Source organism: Mauremys reevesii, linkage group 9 (assembly GCF_016161935.1).
Source record: "Mauremys reevesii isolate NIE-2019 linkage group 9, ASM1616193v1, whole genome shotgun sequence".
NCBI classification, from domain to species: Eukaryota; Metazoa; Chordata; order Testudines; family Geoemydidae; genus Mauremys; species Mauremys reevesii.
The window spans coordinates 10,206,349-10,227,105 of NC_052631.1; the positions used below are offsets into that span (position 1 = coordinate 10,206,349).

Genomic DNA, 20,757 nt, shown 5'->3' on the forward strand with positions numbered 1-20,757 from the left:
ATTGTTCCTGCTCCAAAGAGTTTATAATCAATTAAAGTTAAATTTCTAAGAATTTTAGTAATAAAATTATTTTTTGAATTGACAAGCAACTTGGAAAAAATAGTTCTCTCTGAAACTTTTATATGTAACTATAGTAAATACAACACAGAAGGAGTTAGAAAAAATATTAAAGAATTATTTTTCTCTGTTTACTTTTGTGCATTTTGTATTACTTTACATATAATCCATCTCACTCTTCCCACATGTAGTCAAGTCAGTTTCTCCCTTGCTGAAAAAATTCTTACAAACTTCAGAGGAACAGAAAAAGCCTTACGATTTTTTTAAATTCAGGATATAAATATTTAAAAGACTGTTACAGCAAAAGCTGAATTTTTTAAATTAATCAATTAAAAAACCCTCAAGTTGACATTATCCCTCTAAATTTCCTCAATAAACCTTTTAATTTTCCTCCATAAATACCAAGTGAACTAAGTAAAAACTATTTTATGATGTACTTTACCCTCACTGTTCGTGCTATACAGGCCTTTATACGTATTTAAATATATCCAGCTAGTTGGGCATGAGGTCCTTACACACCCCGAACTTCCACTGATTTCAATGGGTGTTTTGCTAGATCTGGCTCTTAATAGCACATTATTAGATTCCTACATACCAATTTCTCCTCTTCTTAAAAAAACAATTGGCAAGCAAAGATTCAATTTAGGATATGTCCACATTATTTTAAGAATTATGCTGGTCAAGAAACTGTTTTAGTACCAGTTGTTGCTAGAAGGTGTCTAGAATGGTATCCCTGACCAGTACAATTAATGATCTTCCTCCGATAAAGAGTGGTTACTTACCTTACAGTCATTGTGATTCTTCAAGGTGTTTGTCCACATAGATTCCCACTTCAAGTGCACATGCAACTCATATGCATTGGATCAGAATCTCTGAATAAGTCTCTCTGGGGGTCTCCTATGCCCTGTATGTCCTTGTAGTTCCCCAGCCCCACACCTATGGGGATAATGGGAGGAGGGGCCACAACCATCCCTCAGTTCCCTCGTTAAGTGAGAATACCAGCTAATAAAGACTCCAAAAAAGTAATGTTAAAGGAAAGGCTCTGCAGATCCACATGGACAAAACATCTGAAAGAACCACAGTTACTGTAAAATACCATGCTTTCTTCTTTGAGTATTTGTTCATGTGGATCTCCATTCCAGGTGACTAGCAAGCAGTGCCCATCTGGAAGGTGAGTGTTACAGTAATAAATAAATCAGCCTGTTCCAGTTTTGCCTCTAATCTGGAGGCCAGGTCCATAGCATAATGTTTAACAAAAATCAGGGGATTACTTCAGGTGGCCATTTATTTCAGATAAAGAGATATTTTTGAAATACAGGGTAGTAGCCTATTTTAGGTAGCACAGAGTAACAGATTGAGCCTTGATGTTAGGAGGAAGGAGCATATCTGCCAGCTGGTAACAGAAATACACTGTGTAATCCATCTAGATAGTCTCTGTGCCGAGATGGCTTGTCCCTACGTTGCTTAATGCAATCAAGAGGCACAGAGATAGTCTAAAAATGGTATCACCCTATCCAGATAAACCTACGGCTTTAGTAATATCCAGAAGGTGAAGCTTCTTCTCCCTAAGAGTGGTGTGGGTTTTGGAAAGGAAAACTGACTGATTTATTTAGGTCAGTGGTTCTCAACCCGCAGCCCTCTTGTGGCCCAATCAGCACACAGCTGCGGCCTATGTGACATCCTCATGGTCATACAGGTAGTATATATACTGTATGGATGCGGCTCACATAATATATAGAGAGTTGCATATGCAACCCACAATGGTAAATGTGTTGAGAACCATTGGTTTATGTGAAACAGAGAAACAATTTGGGTAATAAATGTAGGTTGAGGCTTCCACACTCTTATTTTTGTGGAATATGATGTAGGGAGGATTGGTCATAATCTCACTCAATCTTCTTGCTAACATAATAGCCATCAGAAAACTGTCTTGAGAGTAAGGTGGTAAAGAGAGCAATCAGAAAGCAGCTGGGAGGTGGGGAGCTGTCCTCTGTAATACTGTTAAGGACACTTATATTCCAGAAAGGGGCAGGCTCCCTAAGTAGTGAATAAGTATGGATCAACCTGTTAAAAACTTCAGAACAGCAGGATGAAGGAATACGGAGATTGACTGAACTGGAGAGTGATCTACTGAAAATGCTATATAGAGAACCTTGATTGAACTGACAGAATCACAAGAACTTTAAGTGCAGAATGTAGTCAAGAATCTTGGGAATGGGAACCTTCAGAGCATGCAGATTGTTACAAGTTGCCATATCGAGAATCTCTTCCATTTGAAAGAATACATTTTCCTTGGGAAGACTTTCAGCTCTACTGAAAGATCTGTTGACCTGCACTGAATGGTATCTATCAGTGGTGCTTAGCCAGCCAACATCCAGGATATTAGGTGTAATGACTTCAGGCCCAGGTGGAGAACCTGACCCTGATTAAGTGATATTATTGTCTGGCAGTGTAATTAGAGGTTGAGGTGACATTTGAAGGAGATCTACCAGCCAGAACTGTCTAAGCCAATAAAAGGCACTGCCTTTTGTCCAATTTTACTTATTATCTTGGTTATCAGAGGAATCAGCAGAAATGTATATAAAGAAAGCCTTGTTTTCAAGATGCGAGAAAAGCATCCTGTATGGACCCGTGACTTATACCCACTCTGGCACAGAATTTGGACATTCAGTGTTCTCTCTGTTGGGTATTCCCATCCTGGACTTTTTTGCCAACTAGTGAAATATCAGAGAAAGGACAGATATTCTGGAGGTATCACTCATAACTGGTTATAGATTACTGGCTAAGAAGATTCATTAGGGTATTGCTGACACCTGGTAGGTGAAGGGGTATCAGGATTATCCCATGTGTCTGGCATCAGTTACAAAGCCTGGTGGAATCTAGGCACAGGTGCAATGAGTGAGCACCTACTACTTTACATAGTGCATTGCAGACACGTTGTCCATGAGAATCTGTATGGCAGAATTTTTCAAGGCTGTTAACAATGGCCTGCAAAACCTGACTGCCCGGAGCTCCAACACATTTATATGCTCTGGACACCAAACTCCCCGTATTTGAAGGTCATCTAAGTGTGTGCCCTATCCTGCTCCTGAAGCATCCACGATCACTGTCTTTTTGATGAAGGGATGGAAAAGAGTATAGCTCTGCAAGAGTACCAACATAGTGATGCCACAATACGAGATGGAATGGTTATCAATGTCCATATGTCAAAACGGACAACATACCAATCTTCACCAGCCTTGTAATGGCACAAGATGAAGTCTGGCTACAGAGGTCACCAAAAGTTATTCTGACATGTGACCCATGAGTTTTACACAAGTCATGACCATGACTGATTGGTTTGCTTTGATACTAGGGAGTACCATCACAATGAAGTGAAATTTCTCCTCGGGGAGGGGTGCTCTTACCAATTTTGAGTCTATTAAAACCCTTATGAACTCTATCAATTGAGAATAGTTGAGGCATGACTTCTTGTAGTTTATCATCATCAGGCCTAAATCTCTGAGTAGGTCAAGGATATGAGATGGGACTGTGAACACTTCTTGATGAGACTGCCTTTGATCAGCCAACCATCCACGTACGAATAGATGTGACTGCCCTGTCTCCCCAGATGTGCAGCTGACACCGCAAGGCACTTTGTGAAAACTTTCAATCCTGTGGAGGGGCCAAAATGATAGAACTTTGTATTGCTAGTGATTAGGTCCCTCTAGAGAATCATAGGTACTTCCTGTGGACTGGATGGACTGCAATATGGAAGTATGTGTCTAGAAGATCATGGCTTTGGAAAATCATGGGAGACAGGAGAGATTCCAGAAGACTGGAAAAGGGCAAATATAGTGCCCATTTATAAAAAGGGAAATAAAAACAACCCAGGAAACTACAGACCAGTTAGTTTAACTTCTGTGCCAGGAAAGATAATGGAGCAAGTAATTAAGGAAATCATCTGCAAACACTTGGAAGGTGGTAAGGTGATAAGCAATAGCCAGCGTGAATTTGTAAAGAACAAATCATGTCAGACCAATCTGATAGCTTTCTTTGATAGGATAACGAGTCTTGTGGATAAGGGAGAAGCGGTGGATGGGGTATACCTAGACTTTTGTAAGACATTTATTCTTATCAATAAACTAGGCAAATACAACTTAGATGGGGCTACTATAAGGTGGGTGCATAACTGGCTCGATAACTGTACTCAGAGAGTAGTTATTAATGGTTCCCAATCCTGCCGGAAAGGTATAACAAGTGGGGTTCCGCAGGGGGTCTGTTTTGGCACCGGCTCTATTCAATATCTTCATCAGCTACTTAGATATTGGCATAGAAAGTACACTTATTAAATTTGCAGATGATACCAAACGGGGAGGGACTGCAACTGCTTTGGAGGACAGGGTCATAATTCGAAATGATCTGGAAAAATTGGAAAAATGGTCTGAGGTAAACAGGATGAAGTTTAATAAAGACAAATGCAAAGTGCTCCACTTAGGAAAGAACAATCAGTTTCACACATACAGAATGGGAAGAGACTGTCTAGGAAGGAGTACGGCAGAAAGGGATCTAGGGGTTATAGTGGACCACAAGCTAAATATGAGTCAACAGTATGATGCTGTTGCAAAAAAAAGCAAACATGATTCTGGGATGCATTAACAGGTGTGTTGTGAGCAAGACACGAGAAGCCATTCTTCCGCTCTACTCTGCGCTGGTTAGGCCTCAACTGGAGTATTGTGTCCAGTTCTGGGTACTGCATTTCAAGAAAGATGTGGAGAAATTGGAGAGGGTCCAGAGAAGTTCTCTAGACCTTTAAATCATTCTTGTTGCTCATGACCTATGAAGGAAGGCTGAAAGAATTGGGTTTGTTTATTTAGGAAAAGAGAAGACTGAGACGGGACATGAAAGCAGTTTTCAGGTATCTAAAAGGGTATCATAAGGAGGAGGCAGAAAACTTGTTCATCTTAGCCTCTAAGGATAGAACAGGAAGCAATGGGCTTAAACTGCAGCAAGGGAGGTTTAGGTTGGAAATTAGGAAAAAGCCAAGTATGGCTTCAGCCCTGGAATCTTGAGTGATTGCATGGTACTCGGTGAATGTGTGGACAGAGGCCCAAGTGGCCACACTACAAATCTCTATCAGAACATTGTTGAGGAACACTATTGAGGTATTGTGGAATGTGCTCTGATGTGCATAGGAGAATGTGTGTTCCAAATACAATAGCACTGTTGAATGCATATGGAGATTCATTTAGTCCATCTTTGAGTGAATATTGCACAACAAAAGGCTAGGAAATTTCCAGAAAGGTTTGGTCTTTTCCAGGTAAAACGCTAACGGCCTGCCAGATGTATAATGTGTGCAAGACGGTCTCTGCTGGAGGCTCATGAAGCTTGAGATAGAACATAGGAAGATGGATTGGTTGGTTCGTATGAAAGGATGTTATCTTCGGTAGAAATTTTGAATGTGAGCATAGCGTGACCTTATCTTTGAAGAACACTGTGTAGGGAGTATCGGCCATAAGCGCCCCAATCTCACTCACCTGTCTGGCAGAAGTAATGGTGATCAGAAAGGCCACTTTCATGGATAAATGCAGCAGGGAACAGGTGGCTAAGGGTTCAAATGGCAGTCTGGTGAGGCATTTCAACACCAGATTCAGGTCCCAGGCCGGGGTAGGTTGGTGAACTTCTGGGTAAATGTTCTGGAGACTTGTGAGGAAGTGTTTAGTAACTGGGAGTGTGAAGAACAAGTTCCCATCAATCTCATGATGGAACGCAGTAACGGCCGCAAGATGGACTTTGATTAAGCTTGTTGCTAAACCCGAGCATTTCAGCTCCAGTAAGTATTCCAATACTAATGGTAGCAGTGCTATGGAGGCTGTTGAGTGTTTTTCTTGACACCAGGAGGAGAATCTCTTCCATTTTTGAAAGTAAGTATTGTGTGTGGTCATTTTCCTCCTGTTTAGTAACACCTGTTTAACTTTTTCCGAGCAGGCTAGTTCGCCATGATGGAACCATGTAGGAGCCACGCTTGTAGGTGGAGTTTCTCCGGATTCGTGTGAAGAGCGTGACCTTTGTTCTGAGACGGCATGTCCAAACAACCAAGGAGAGCTCAAGAGATGCATATCGCCATGCGCATCAGGTAAGGTTGTACCATGCTTGTGTGGCCGTGTTGGGACTATGAGGATAACCTTGGCCTTGTCTGTTTGTATCTTGCGTATCGCGCGATATCACTGGAATCGGTGGGAAAACGTACACAAGGTGTGCATCCCCTGTAATGAGAAAGGCGTTCCCCAGTGACTGGGGTCCCATCCCCACTCTCAAGCAGAACATTGCACATTTGCTGTTCGTTGGGGATGCAAACAAGTCAATGAGAGGAGTGCCCCACTGGCGGAAAATGGAGAGCAAAACTCTCCCATTCGTTTCCCATTCATGGTCTTGAGAGAAGTACCTGCTTAGCATGTCCACCGTCGCGTTCTGACAGCTGGGAAGGTAGAAGGCCAAAATGTTTATTTTGCAGTGTATGCACCAGTTCCACAGTTTCATGGCTTCGGTGCACAGCGAGATCAAGGACCCCCTTGCCAACTGATGTAAAACGTGCAGGCAACGTTGTCAGTCAGGATACGAATGGTTTCATCCTTCATGTGCAGTAGGAAGTGTCTGCAGGCACTGCGAATTAGGCATAGTTCTAGTAGATTGATGAGTAACTGATTCTCCGCAGGAGACCATTTGCCTTGAACCCGTGCACAGGTGCATATGAACAAGGCATTATGATTACTACTGAAGGGGGCTCAGGCATACATTTTCTGGTCTTGTCCACCAGTGTAGATAGTCCAGGACATTGGGTGGTATTGTAAGTCGTTTGTGCAGGCTGTGCTTGCTGGGTATGTATACCGAGCTCAGCCAGCCCTATACACAGGCATATGTAATCTTGCATGTCGTACCACAAACGTTGTGGCTGCCATGTGTCCTAGCAGTTGCAGGGCAGTACGAGCCAGTATTTGAGGGCTGAATCTTACCTCTAAAATAAGGTTTGTCAGAGTTGTGAATCTGTTCAGGGGAAGGGATGCTTTGGCTTCTATGGTATCGAGATGTGCCCTGATGAAGTCCAGTTGTTGGACAGAGACTAGTGTGTATTTTCATTTGTTCATCTGTAGTCCGAGATCCCTGAATAGCGTGATCATCGTCTGGACTGAGTCCAGTGCTTCTTGTTGAATTGGGCCTTTGAGAAGGCAATCGTCCAGACAAGGAAAAATCATTATTCCCTGTTTGCGCAGATGTGCCTCTAATACTCCCAGGGTTTTGGAGAAAACTCTTGGTGTGGTGGATAGGCCAAAAGTTAGTACTCTGTTCTGGAAGTGTTTGTGTTGTACCGTGAAATGCAGGAATTTCCTGTGAGCGGGATGTATAATAATATGAAAATAAGCATCTTGGAGGTCGAGGGCTGAAAACCAGTCACCCTCTTGCAGCACTGGAAGTATCATGCCCAGTGCCACCATTTTGAACTTTTCAGTGCGTACAAATTTGTTGAGTTTCCTGAGATTCGAGATAGGGCTCCATTCCCCATTTTTCTTCTGGCTAAAGAAGTAGAACCCTTCGCCGTATATTGCAAAGATACTCATTCCACAGCACCTAGTGGTAGAAGATGATCAACGTCTTGTCCTACCAGATGCTGATGAGAAGGGTTCCTGAAGAGGGACAGGAAGAGAGGTAGGGTAGGTGGTCAGGAGGTAAAGGGAATGGTATATCCCAATCGTACAATCTCTAACTTCCATTGGTCCATTGTTATTGATGCCCAGATGTGGTAGAATGGGTGAAGACTGCACAAAGCACGAAGATGGATCAGGTGAAAGCGCTGCCTGGTGAGGGAGGTCGTCCAGACCCTCAACCAAAACTTCAAAATTGTGGCTTGGGTGGAGCCAATTGAGAAGTCGACGGTTGAGCTTGAGGTGGTCTCTGTCGCTGTGACTGTTGGCATTGTCCTTGGTTCTTGTACTGTCGCTGTTGTTGCTGTCGGTTGGAAGAGGAATCCCTGTTCCTTTGCAGGTGGAGTGTAGTTCCCCAAAGTGCGAAGAGTGGCTCAAGAAACCTTCACTGAGTGGAACACTTCAGCTGTCTTCTTCAAAAAGAGCTTCTTTCAGTCGAAAGGTAGATCCTCGACCTTGGTTTGGAGTTCTCTAGGTTTGCCAGAGGATTGTAACCAGGATGTCCGTCGCATGACCACGGCCATAGTCGTGGTTCTGGCTGCCAAGTCCACCACATCCAAAGACACTTGGAGGGCTGTTTTAGATATGAGTTGCCCATTGTTTACAATGGCCTGGAACTGAGATTCTCTCTCCTCGGGGAGCTCTGCTGTGAACAAGCTGAGTTTCCCATAATTATCACAATCATATTTAGCCAGCAAGGCCGAAGAGTTTGTGACTTGGAATTGTAATGTCGCCGAGGAGTAAATTTTTCATCCAAAGAGGTCGAGTCTCTTATGTTCTTTATATTGTGGGGTCAATCTAAACTGTTACTGTTTGCAGTGTTGATTAGTGGCATCTACCACCAAGGAGTTGGGGGGCGGGTGCGAGAAGAGGAAGTCCGTCCCTTTGGCGGGGACATAATACTTTCTATCTGCCCTTTTGCATATCAACAGAATTGAGCCCGGTGTCTGCCAGACTGTCTCTGCTGATTCTAAGATCACATCATTGATGGGCAAAGCAATTCTGGAAGTAGATGCAAGCTGTAAGATTTGTAACAGCTTGTGTTGGTTTGTCTGCACTTCCTCCAACGGGATGTCCTGGCTTTGGGCAACCCACTTAAACAGTTCCTGGAACTGTTTGAAGTCATCCGCTGAGGAAGGTGGCAGTGACATGATTGCCTCATCTGGGGAGGAGGAAGAATTGTGAGCAGGCGATGTCGCTTCCTGATCAGTGACTGATTCTGTGTTGTCCCCAACATCCTGAGCCTCCATTGGTTGCAGGGTGGCCTGTATTGGGGGACTGGAAAGTTGCCCGGGGTTCCCAATGTGCCCATTGCTTTGGGAAGGTCATCGGTGGATACCTCCACAGTGGTCGATACCATGGTTGGGTCGGCTGGTTATGAGGGTATTTACGATCCATCTGGCTTCAGATTGGTCGTGGGTCTTTTGGTGATGAGTGGTGTGGCAAGAAAGTGCATGGTTCCTGCACATCATCATCATCACTGGACAAGTGTACCATGCCATGAGACGTATGGGGATCTCCTCCATAACTTACAGGAGAGCCCTCAGTACTGAGCAGTGGAGACCGCAGTGCCAATGACACAGCCAAGTCTCATTGTTGCAGTAAATTCTGTGTCAGTTCTGATGTCTGTGCCATTGGCATCTCCCCAAGACAGTGGACACACAAAGAGTGTCTGTCTGAAATGGGCACTGCTACGCAGCAAGAGCCACATCACTTAAAGCCTGGGGAGCCAGGCATCTCTGATGGTTAACCGACCTCAGTGCGGGGAGGTAACTTGGGAAAGTAAACTTTTTTTTCCTTAAAACTATCACTAACACTAACTATAACTTATAAAAGACTAACTATATAAACTGCTTTCTTTTAAAAGGTTTGGTGAGAGCAACAAACACCGCTCCCGAGCTCCGTCTTCACCGAGGATGGTTGAGAAGAAATTGGAGGGCTCGGGTCGTGCGTGCACTAGATGTGGTACCAACGGCACCGCAAGACACCTCCTGCACACACACCACCAGTGTGGACACTGCTACCATAAATCTCCAATCGACACTGCCAGGAAGCATCGACACCTGAAGTGGAGCACCCACAAAGACAGCATTCGAAGAAGAAAGGAGGATACCTTGTAACGTGTCAGAAATTCATACTTTGCAAATTACACATGGCAATTCACTATATGTAACTGTAGAAAGAAAAGAGAAAACGCTTTCCTCTCAAAGAAATCAAGCCTTTTGAAATCCTTATCCTTGAGAGACGCTCTCATTGGACTCAGTTACCTAGCTTTCTCTCAGGCTGCAGAGACTACTAGTATCCCTGGTATTGGAAGACTATAAAATTGGTAGAAGCCTCTTTATGGCACTTTATATAGTTTTCGCTTCTCTGTTTTCTGTAAGGGCAGTGGTAGCAGTGGCCTACCATAGACTTTTAGCTGGCTCTAGGAAGCCCTCATTTGTGGGCAATGCTATCCTGCCAAGAGAAAGGAATATCTAATGGGCCTCTTCTTTGATTATTGATGCCTCAGTTTCTCACATATTAGCTGAGAGTAATTCCTGAAAGGCCTGAAGGTCACCAGGTGCTGGAATTGGCAGGGAGACTGTCTCAAACGGGAACACAGATGACAGGTCTTTGGGAGTGGCTGCAGAACATTGGTTCAGTTGTTCCGGACCTGTTTTTTCCTCTTGTTCTTCTTTGTCTCCATCCAGGCATGGCAGCAGGTATGGTTTGTATAAATGGTCTTGAGGTCACTGTTGCAGAAAAACAATCTGCGTTTACGTGAGCAATGTGGTCCAAAGGTTCTAGGCAGGATCCCTAGTATGCCCAATACAAGCAAGGTATTACATAACTAATTAGGCCACAGTGATTAGGCTTACAATGGGCAAGTCATCACTCTGAAATTAGTGTCTCTGGCTTGAGAGGAGGTGAAGGTTTCCATCTGGAAGGTGCAGAAATGGTATGCTTGGAAGAGAAAGAAAACATCTCAATTGGTGCTGATCTTTGGGGAGATGTTAGTACTAGGAATGCTGTTGATGTGAAAGTAGTTTTTGGAAGCAGAGGCTCTTCCCCTGCTAGTGCCAATCCATTACTGGTACCTATCTTGGATGTCATTTCCCTGGTGAAAGGAGCACTGATAGACTGGGTCTTTGTGAACAGTCCTGTCCTGGAGCTCCGACTTTGATCTTCAGGATGTGAGGTGCTCTTCATTGATAGCTCTGGAAGATTTCAGACACATGCCCCTAGATTTTCTTATCCTTTTGGAAAACAATCACCAGACTGAGCAACAACCAAGTACAAGGCGTGACAGACAGCAGCTGTGGCCATCTATGAGGTGAATCTGATGGTCATAAGATGGGCAGAGCTTAAAGCCTGATGGCTTTGGATCAGTCATTACAGGCAGTAGTGGAAAGAGGCACCAAACAGAATTCATAAAGAAACAGATTTTTGGAAATAACAAAAGGAAAGAGGAGAAAATTTTAGTACGGAATCAATTTCTGACTGATCTAAGCTAAACTAAGGAAATTCTATGAGGAAGCGAAAGACAGAAGAACACAAGAACAGCCACAGTGGATCAGACCAATGGTCCATCTAGCCTAGTATCCTGTCTTCCGACATGGTCAATGCCAGGTGCCCCAGAGGGAATGAAAAGAGCATGGTAATTATCAAGTGATCCATCCTGTTGTCCAGTCTCAGTATCTGGCAGTCAGAGGCTTAGGGACACCCAGAGCACAGGGTTGCATTCCTGACCATCGTAGCTAATACCCATTGACGGACCTATCCTCCCTGAACTTATCTAATTCTTTTTTGAACACTGTTGTACTTTGGGCCTTCACAACATCCCCAGCAATGAGTTCCACAGATTGACTGCGTATTGTTTGAAGAACTACTTCCTTATGTTGGTTTTAAACCTGTTGTCGATCAATAAAATGAGAAGTGACCCCTGGTCCTTGTGTCATGCGAAGGGGATAACATCATTTCCTTATTCACTTTCTTCACACCAGTCATGATTTTATAAACTTCTATCATATCTTCCCCCACCCCATCATCTCTTTTCCAAGCTGAACAGTCCCGGTAGTTTTAATCTCTCTTCATATGGAAGTTTTTACATACCTCTAATAATTTTTATTGCCCTTCTCTGCATCTTTTCCAATTCTAATATATCTTTTTTGAGATGAGGCAACCGGAACTGCACGCAATATTCAAGGTATGGGCATGCTATGGCTTTATATAATGGCATTATATTTTCTGTTGTATTATCTAGTCCTTTCCTAATGGTTCCTAACATTGTTAGCTTTTTTGACTGATGCTACATATTGAGCAGATGTTTTCAGAGAACCATTCACAATGACTCCGAGATCTCTTTCTTGACTGGTAGCAGCTAATTCACACCCCATCATTTTGAATGTGTACTTGGGATTATGTTTTCCAATACGCATTACTTTGCATTTATCAATACAATTTCATATTCCATTTTGTTGCCCACCCAATTTTGTGAGATCCCTTTGTAACTCTTTGCAGTCTCCTTTGGATTTAGCTATCTTCAGTAATTTTGTATCATCTGCAAATTTTGCCACATCACTGTTTACCACTTTTTCCAGATTATTTTAAATATGTTGACCAGCAATGGTCCCAGTACAAATCCCTGGGGACCCGGCTATTCCCTCTCTTCATTGGGAAAAAGGACCATGTATTCCTACCCTTTGTTAGGAGTATTTTAACCAGTTGCTGATCCATGAGATGATCTTTCCTCTTATCCCATCACTGGTTCTGTCCTGCTTTCACAGGTAATAAGAGGAAACTGAGAGATGGTTCTGCCCTGAGGTGGCAGGAGGAGAGAACAAGGCTATGCAGGGCACAGGCATGGTCCCAACAGACACTCCTGTAACAAGATTCCAATCCTGCGTGCATGAGGCACAGATGCACCAGAAGTAAGGATCCACAAAGGCAAATACTCGAAGAAGATAATATATAAAATCCTTTCAAAAATTACAGTGAGCTTACAATGTGGTTCTAATACACTTCAAAAATCTCCAATCTGTTCAACGAAACTGTAGTTGAACCTGGCTGAAAAAAGAACTCATGGGTACTGGGTGACAAAAATACTGCTAAAATGACAGGGAGTAGCAAAGTCATATAGGGAAAGAGAAGCCTTCCTAAAGATAACCCTGGTAAGAGTCCCAAGAAAATAAAAGTTAATTATCAGAATGAACTTGGTATACTAAATCTTCTAGTGTTGGAAAGGCAGTTAAACTAAGGGAAAAATCTGGGACTATGCTAGTAACTGTGGAAGAAGCCTTAAATATCACGTGTTCTAGAAACTGATCTTTCCAGTATGAACCAATTACTCACAATCTCAATAGTGAAGAGAAGAATAAAATTAATACAGTTTTAAACCATGGGGTTGTTTTCCTATAGAATACTTACTTGTTTTCAAATACAACTGTGAGTGAATCCTCATGGACATCTTTGATAAATCCCTGCAAGAAGAAGAAAGCAGTAGATGTGACATCTTCATTTTAACACGGCTTTTGACACAGTTCTACACAACATTCTCATAAGCAAACTAGAGAAATGTGGTCTTGACGAAACTACTATAAGGTGGGTGCATAACTGGTTGAAATACCGCACTCAAAGAGTAGTTAATGGTTCACTGTCAAACTGGGAGGGCCTATCTAGTGGGATCCCAAAGGAGTCTGTCCTGGGTCTGGTACTATTCAATATTTTCATTAATGACTTAAATAATGGAGTGGAGAGTATGCTTATAAAATCTGCAGATGACACCAAGCACTTTGGAGGGGAGGATCAGAATAAAAAGAATGCCAACAAACTGGAGAATTGGTCTGAATTCAACAAGATGAAATTCAACAAAGACAAGTGCAAAGTATTAACTTAGGAAGGAAAAATCAAATGCACAAAATAGGGGAAAACTATGTAGGTGGTAGTACAACTGAAAAAGATCTGGGAGTTATAGTGGATCACAAACTGAATATAAGCCAACAATGTGATGTAGCTGCAAAAAAGATTATCATTCCGCAGTCTATTAACAGGAGTATTGTACGTAAGACACAGGAGGCAGTTGTCCTGCTGTATTCAGCACTGGTGAGGCCTCAGCTGGAGGACTGTGTCCAATTCTGGGCACCACACTTTAGGAAAGATGTGACAAACTGGAAAGTGTCCAGAGGAGAGCAACAATTAGAAAATCTGACCTACGAGGATAGGTTTAAAAAATATATGTTTAGTCTAGAGAAACGACGACTATGGGGGAAGTGGGGGGGGAGGAGGGAACCTGATAATCTTCAAATATGTTAAGGACTGTTATAAAAAGGATGGTGATCAATCGTTTTCCATGTCCACTAAAGGTAGGGCAAGAAGTAATGGGCTTAATCTGCAGTAACAGATTCAGGTTCGATACTAGGAAAAACTTTCTAACTACAGTTAAGCTCTGGAATAGGCTTCCAAGAGAGTTTGTGGAATCCTCATAATGGCAAGTTTTTAAGAACAGGATGGACAAACTTAGTCCTGCCACAGTACAGGGGGCTGGACTTGAAGACCTCTCAATGTCCCTTCCAGTCCTATATTTCTATGATTCTAGGTGTTTTAAAAGAGGTTGCTGGACCATTAATGTTGATTTTCAATAAGTCTTGGTACACTGGGGACGTTCCAGAAGACAGGAAGAAAGCTAAAGTTGTGCCAATATTTAAAATTGGTAAATGGTATGATCCAGGTAATTACAGGCCAGTCAGTCAGACATTGATCCTGGACACAACAGACGGGCTGACACAACTCATCTAAAGAAGGATAATATAATTAAAGCCAATTAACATGGGTTTATGGAAGTATTGATCCCATGAAACTAATTTAATATATTTTTTGATGAGACTACACGCTTAGCTGATAAAGGTAATAAGTGCTGATGTAACTATAGCGGCACGTTAGGACCACCATACTGAAGGTTGCACCATGACTTATATTTAAATGTTGACCTTCCTAAGACTTCTAAAATCGACCTGCTTAGTCAGATTCCTTTGAAATTTGGTCTGCCTCAGAAGGGTTCAGAGTAGGGTTAGTAAACCAAATTTGGAATCATTTAAGCTTCGGATATGGAGATATTTCTTTTAAAAAAATAGCCATTTTTCAAAAAGTTTCAAGGGTTTTTGTGTGTGGTTTTTTTGCTCAGCACTATTAATCAAACTATTGATATGTTGGTCAAAAAGGTCTCAATCTGTCAAGTTTTACTCAAGGAGTGCATGGCACCCACTAAATCTTTGGAGGACCCAAACTGAGAATGGTATTTAAGAAAATATATGTTTTTTATAGGTGCGCATGCATCAGTACAGAAGAACAGCTAGAGGGTTTCTATTCCAACCATTGTATATGCTTTAAAGCTCAATTCTTGTAAGCACACTTGCTTTTAAATTTGGTGTGCATCATAGGTGCACGAGGTAGTGTCAGTAACCCAAATTTGACCTTGTTATTCCCCAAATTACAGTCTCCTCAAACAAACTGGTTTACTTCTACTGCCATGTTCTGTTAAACTGAAAGGTACCAATTTTTACCCCATTTCTATAGCAGAATAATCAGCAGCCAGCCTAACCAAAATGTTTGTTATGCTGGGTGGGGAGGTGATGTAGACAGGACTTTGTGTAGAGAGGGTGGGGGAGAAAGAGAGAGGGGTTGGGTTGCAGCTTTGGAGGCAGCAGGAAATGAGGACTGGTGGTAGGCAAGTCTTGGATTAGTTGAGAACATCTGTATTTTATTAGCTCCTGGGGGTGTTTGTGGGGGCAGGGGGAGTGGTACTTCCTGATCTCAGGGCAGATTAACATGGTGTTTCCAAACACATAGGACAGAGGTTTGGAACTGAAAGTGCAGGTACTTTGACCGCTGACGGGAAAGAAAACCTGAGTTGCTAATGTATGGATTCTGGATGATCCCCAGATCATGAGGTTGCAGAAGTTTGTGGGAGACCAAGGAGTACACCATGACATGGGGATTGCTGACTACAGGCTGATTTGGGTGGCTTGAAGTGGCCTGCAATGGCATCACATTTTGCACACTCTGCAACGGCTAACCAGTGATTTAAGAGGTTGTGATCTAGTGTAAATACTAGCGGTGAGTCACTCAGTTAGAATGATCTATGCCTTATTCCAGGTGTACACCTCATCCAATCTATGAGACCAAATTTGGACAGCATCAGAGACTTGTGTCCAGGAGCTGTTACTGTTCTCTGTTTTTGCAGAGTATCTGAATTGCCACAGTGACAATATAAAAATGATTAATAACTACTGGAAAAACATCAATCAGAAAACTGGAGAGCTCACAACTGACCGAAAAAATGTGTACTCTAAGGCATAGAAACACCAAAGCTCTGACACCTCACTGTTTTTTGAAGATGAAGTTCCACCCTCCCATGCAGGTCAAAGAACCAGTATGCCATACTGGCAACAGGTGGTGAGGAGCAGACCCCAATGGCCGAGGAGCTGACACCTGCTCCCAAGGCCACCACATCCAAGAATGCACCCAAGAAACGGTGGCGTAGGATACTAGTGATCAGGGCCATTCTGTAACCTCTTCAATCTTATACTGCCAAGGGCCAGCATGATATATGCATATTGGGGTATTGGTCAAAGAGGATAGAGGGAAAGTGCTCTGAGCAACCTCGCCCCCCCCCCCATGCCCTTTTTGTGCTTTAACATGTCAGAAAGCCTGTGGATGACAGTGAATGGGCTGTAAATAGACGGAAACGGCTTGTACATTTCAGCAACTCTGGGGTTGGCAGAGTAAAGGTATGCATATTAATGGTGTGTATTGGGGGCACTGCTCCATTTCCTGATTTTCACAAGTCTGAGCTTGGCTCAATTCAACATTCTGTAAGAAAACAACACATCACTAAGCAACCTTAGCTCTGTGTGAATGTAGTTTTTTTCCCCCCATTGCATGTACTTTGATTTCTGTAAGGTGTTTGAATTGGTACCCATGACATTTAAAAAAAAAAAAGACAATATAAACTTAACATGGCATACATTAATTGGATTAAAGATGGCTAACCAATAGGTCTCAAAATGTCAGTGTAAACAGGACGTGAACATTGAGCAGGTCTGTTTCTAGTGGGATTCCACAAAGATCAATTCTTAGCCCTATGCTATTTAACATTTTTAGCAATAACTTGGATGAAAACATAAAATCATCACTGATAAAGGTTGCAAATGACAAAAAATAGGGGAGTAGTAGACAATGAACAGGACAGGCTGACAGAGCTATCTGGATCACCCAGTAAGCTGGGTGCAAGCACACAATATGTATTTTAATATAGCTAAATGTAAACATCTAGGAACAAAGAATGTAGGCCAGGGTAGACAACCTGCGGCACGTGAGCTGATTTTCAGTGGCACTCACACTGCCCAGATCCTGGCCACCAGTCCAAGGGGCTCTGCATTTTAATTTAATTTTAAATGAAGCTTCTTAAACATTTTAAAAACTTTATTTACTTTACATACAACAATAGTTTAGTTATATATTATAGACTTATAGCAAGAGACCTTCTAAAAATGTTAAAATGTATTACTGGCATGCGAAACCTTAAATTAGAGTGAATAAATGAAGACTCGGCACACGATTTCTGAAAGGTTGCCGACCCCTGATGTAGGCCATACTTTTAGGATGGGGGACTTCTTTGTGAAGCAGTGACTCTGAAAAAGATTTGGAGGTCATGTGATCCCTAGCATAGGCACCAACTCTGTGGGTGCTCTGGGGCTGGAGCACCCATGGGGAAAAATTAGTGGGTGCTCTGCACCCACCGGCAGCCAAGCTCCCGTCCCCACCCCACCTCATTTCCTCCCCTGAGCGCGCCGCATCCCCGCTCCTCCGCCTACCTCCCAGCAAGCTCTGGAAGAGACAGGGGAGGAGCAGGAACATGGTGTGCTCAGGGGAGGGGGCGGAGTTGGGACTTTGGAGAAGAGGTTGGAATGGGGGCGGGGCAGGTGTGGAGGTAGGGCAGGGGACAGAGGGGAGTTGAGCACCCACCAGCGTGAGCAGAAGTCGGTGCCTATGATCCCTAGACGCATAAACAGGGAAATCTTGACTAAGAGTAGACGGTATATTTTACCTCTGTATTTGGCACTGTTGTGACCACGGCTGGAATACTACATCCAGTGCTGGTGACACCAATTAAAACAGGATATTGATAAATTGGAATGGGTTCAGATAAGAGCCATGAGAATGAATAAATGATTAGAAAACCTGTCTTATAGTGATAGACTCAAGGAGCTCAATCTACTTAGATTAACAAAGAGAAGGTTAGGGGATGATTTGAATGCAGTTTATGCATATCTACATGGGGAACAAATATTTGATAATGGGCTCTTCAGTCTGGCAAAGAAAGGTATAACACGATCCAATGTCTGAAAGCTGAAGATAAAGAAATTCAAACCACTTTGTTGGTGTTTGACCAGTTCTGAGAGTTTTCTAAGTGCTCTGATTCAAACTATCTTGAAAGCAACCAGTCTTTATATTACTGATAAAGACAGATGATTATAGGGGGCTGCGAGCAACCAGAAGAGACAGAAATCACATTGGGGGCCCATTTGTCAGGTTAAATCTATTTGTTACACAGACTTGAAATCTGGATGTCTCACATGCTCACTTTGCAAAGATTGTATATCTTGTGAACTTGGCGAAAAGGCTGTGGCCTTATCTTTAGAATATCAATACTGCCATAGTTATCCATAGATGTGTCATCTTAAATTGGAATACGGCATTGTAATCTAAAAATATCTATGCCTTAAGACCACATGGAAACTAGGGATAGTTCAGCTGCATAGTTAAATGGGATTTCTCGTACACCTATGCTCCAAAATCTGATTCTAGATGAAATATAAGACTCATTTTGACCCATCAAGTCCTAATTTGTACCTTACTTATCTGTGACACCACCTATTTCCTTATGTGAATCTGCAGCAAATGCAATTGTTTGAGGCACCTAAAGCAGCAGTCCTCTAATTTAAATGAAGTTAGCAGCAAGACATTCTCACTGAGGAGGCCTCAGCTCCACGATACCCTTTTATCATTTATTATTGTGATAACATCTAGGAGCCCCAGTCATAGACCAAGGTTCCATTGTGCTAGGCACTAGACACAAACATAACAAAAAAGTCAGTCACTGCCCTAAAGAGCTCCTTGGTCTGCCAGAGCATAGATTTGATAACCTTCGTAGAATACTGCAAGACACATCTGTTCCTCGGTAAGTAACATTTTTAGAACACATGGGAAGTCTTTTGGCGGTATTGAGGCAATATGTAATTTTTTAAATAAAATTTACACATTTGTCCAAGTGCTGAGGTATTATTATTACTAACACATTTCATAAATCTAACAAATAAAGAGAACAGTAGTCTACATCATATTTGTTTAGTTAAATGTGAGATACTAATTCCTATAAAGTGTTATAACCTTAGTTTTCAAAATGCAAGGAAGTGGAGAATCAGGTCTTAAACCTTGAATTTCAGAGGAATTCTACACCAGGGTAGTAATGTATGCTTTAATAAATGAGACTGATTAAAGGATTGGAAAACACACCTTAGGAGAATTTGTGAACTTGATCACAATCTATAAATACCTACATGGGAAACAAATATTTGACAATGTGCTCTTCAGTCTAGCAGATAAAGTTATAACAAGGTCCAAACGTTGCACACTGAAGCCAGACTAATTCAAACTGGAGATCAGGTGTAAAATTTTAACAGTAAGTAAAAAAACGACATTTGAACAACTTACCAAGGGTTGTGGTAGATTCTCCAGCACTGGCCATTTTAAAATCAAAACTGGATGTTTTTCTAGAAGCTATACTCTAGTTCAAACAGGAATTATTTCAGGGAAGTTCTATGGTCTGTGCTATACAGGAGGTCAGACCACATGATCACAGTGATCCTTGTTGGCCTTGGAATACATGAATAGATTTGTTTTGTTACTATGAGCCACCACTCTGTGTTTACACTAGCCACTTTCGATGTTTTGACAGAAAGTGAGTTTTCTCCCTAAATTAATAGGTAATGGAAAAAAATAACGTTTTTTCTCAGCATAACTGGGAAAAGTATTCTGTTACAATGACTCTTATTTAACCATTGGTGACTGTGAAGATAATTATGCCAAAACACAACTTTGGAAATAAACAAAAGAAATCGTCAGAGAAAAAAGGGAGCAGTAAGATGGAGCAAATAAAACAATATGGTGAAAAAGGCAAATAGGTAAGCTTTAAATAAGTGTATAGTGATCATTCTGTAACTTCAGCAAGAGTACTATCCAATATAGGGCAAACTAGGGTATCTTATGCACTCACAACATATTTGGGGGGAGGAGATGCCTGTGCGCAAGCAAGGTTTCTTCTGTGCCCGATTGGGAACCAGAGACTCAAAATAAAGGGTCTCCACACACCATGGAGATCTCTGTATCAAACCCCACAAGAGAGCTACTGACATATTGGGGGAAATCAAGGGGTGCAGGCAAGGGCTCTACTATAGCTCAGGTGTGGCCACAAACTCACATGGTGAGGAGTGCAAGGAGGGTATATCTGTCACTCTTCCCTACATCCAAGAGTAGGTTTGATGCAGGCCAGCTGTGTGGGGCCCCATGGGTGATGCTCCCAAATTGAAGTTAAGTATTCCCAAAAAACAGAAGTTCCCTTACCTGAGGCTTTGCTTATGGGTTTAGGATTAGGCCCAACTGAAGTGAACCATGAGTAATTTATGACACCAGTATTCTGATACATTTTTAAAAGCTGTAGAACTGCAGTTCTGTAAGTGAATTTAGTGGTGGGGACAGGTGCCAGCCTACTATGATTCCAGGGTAGGAAATGGAGCCTTTATCCACAAGAGGCACAGCAGACAGTAGTGCAAGTTCCCTCCCCAGATGTATCTCACCCACAACTAGGAAGGACCAGTGCTAGAAAGGAGTTCAGTCTCATTCAGTCAGTCTTTTTGCTGATATTGCTAACAAGGGAGGGTGGCAATTTCTGTGTCATGGAAACCTGGCACATTACAAACTA

General features: G+C 42.3%; 1 protein-coding gene across 4 annotated transcripts in view; it reads right to left on the reverse strand.

Annotated features, from left to right (window-relative positions):
* Positions 1-20,757, reverse strand: part of FXR1 (FMR1 autosomal homolog 1) — a 70,862-nt gene that overhangs the window by 37,802 nt on the left and 12,303 nt on the right. For all 4 annotated transcript variants that reach the window (XM_039488424.1, XM_039488423.1, XM_039488425.1 and 1 more), the window contains exon 2: positions 13,146-13,198. In XM_039488424.1, the coding sequence (XP_039344358.1) occupies positions 13,146-13,198 (53 nt within the window). The remainder of the gene's footprint in view (positions 1-13,145; positions 13,199-20,757) is intronic.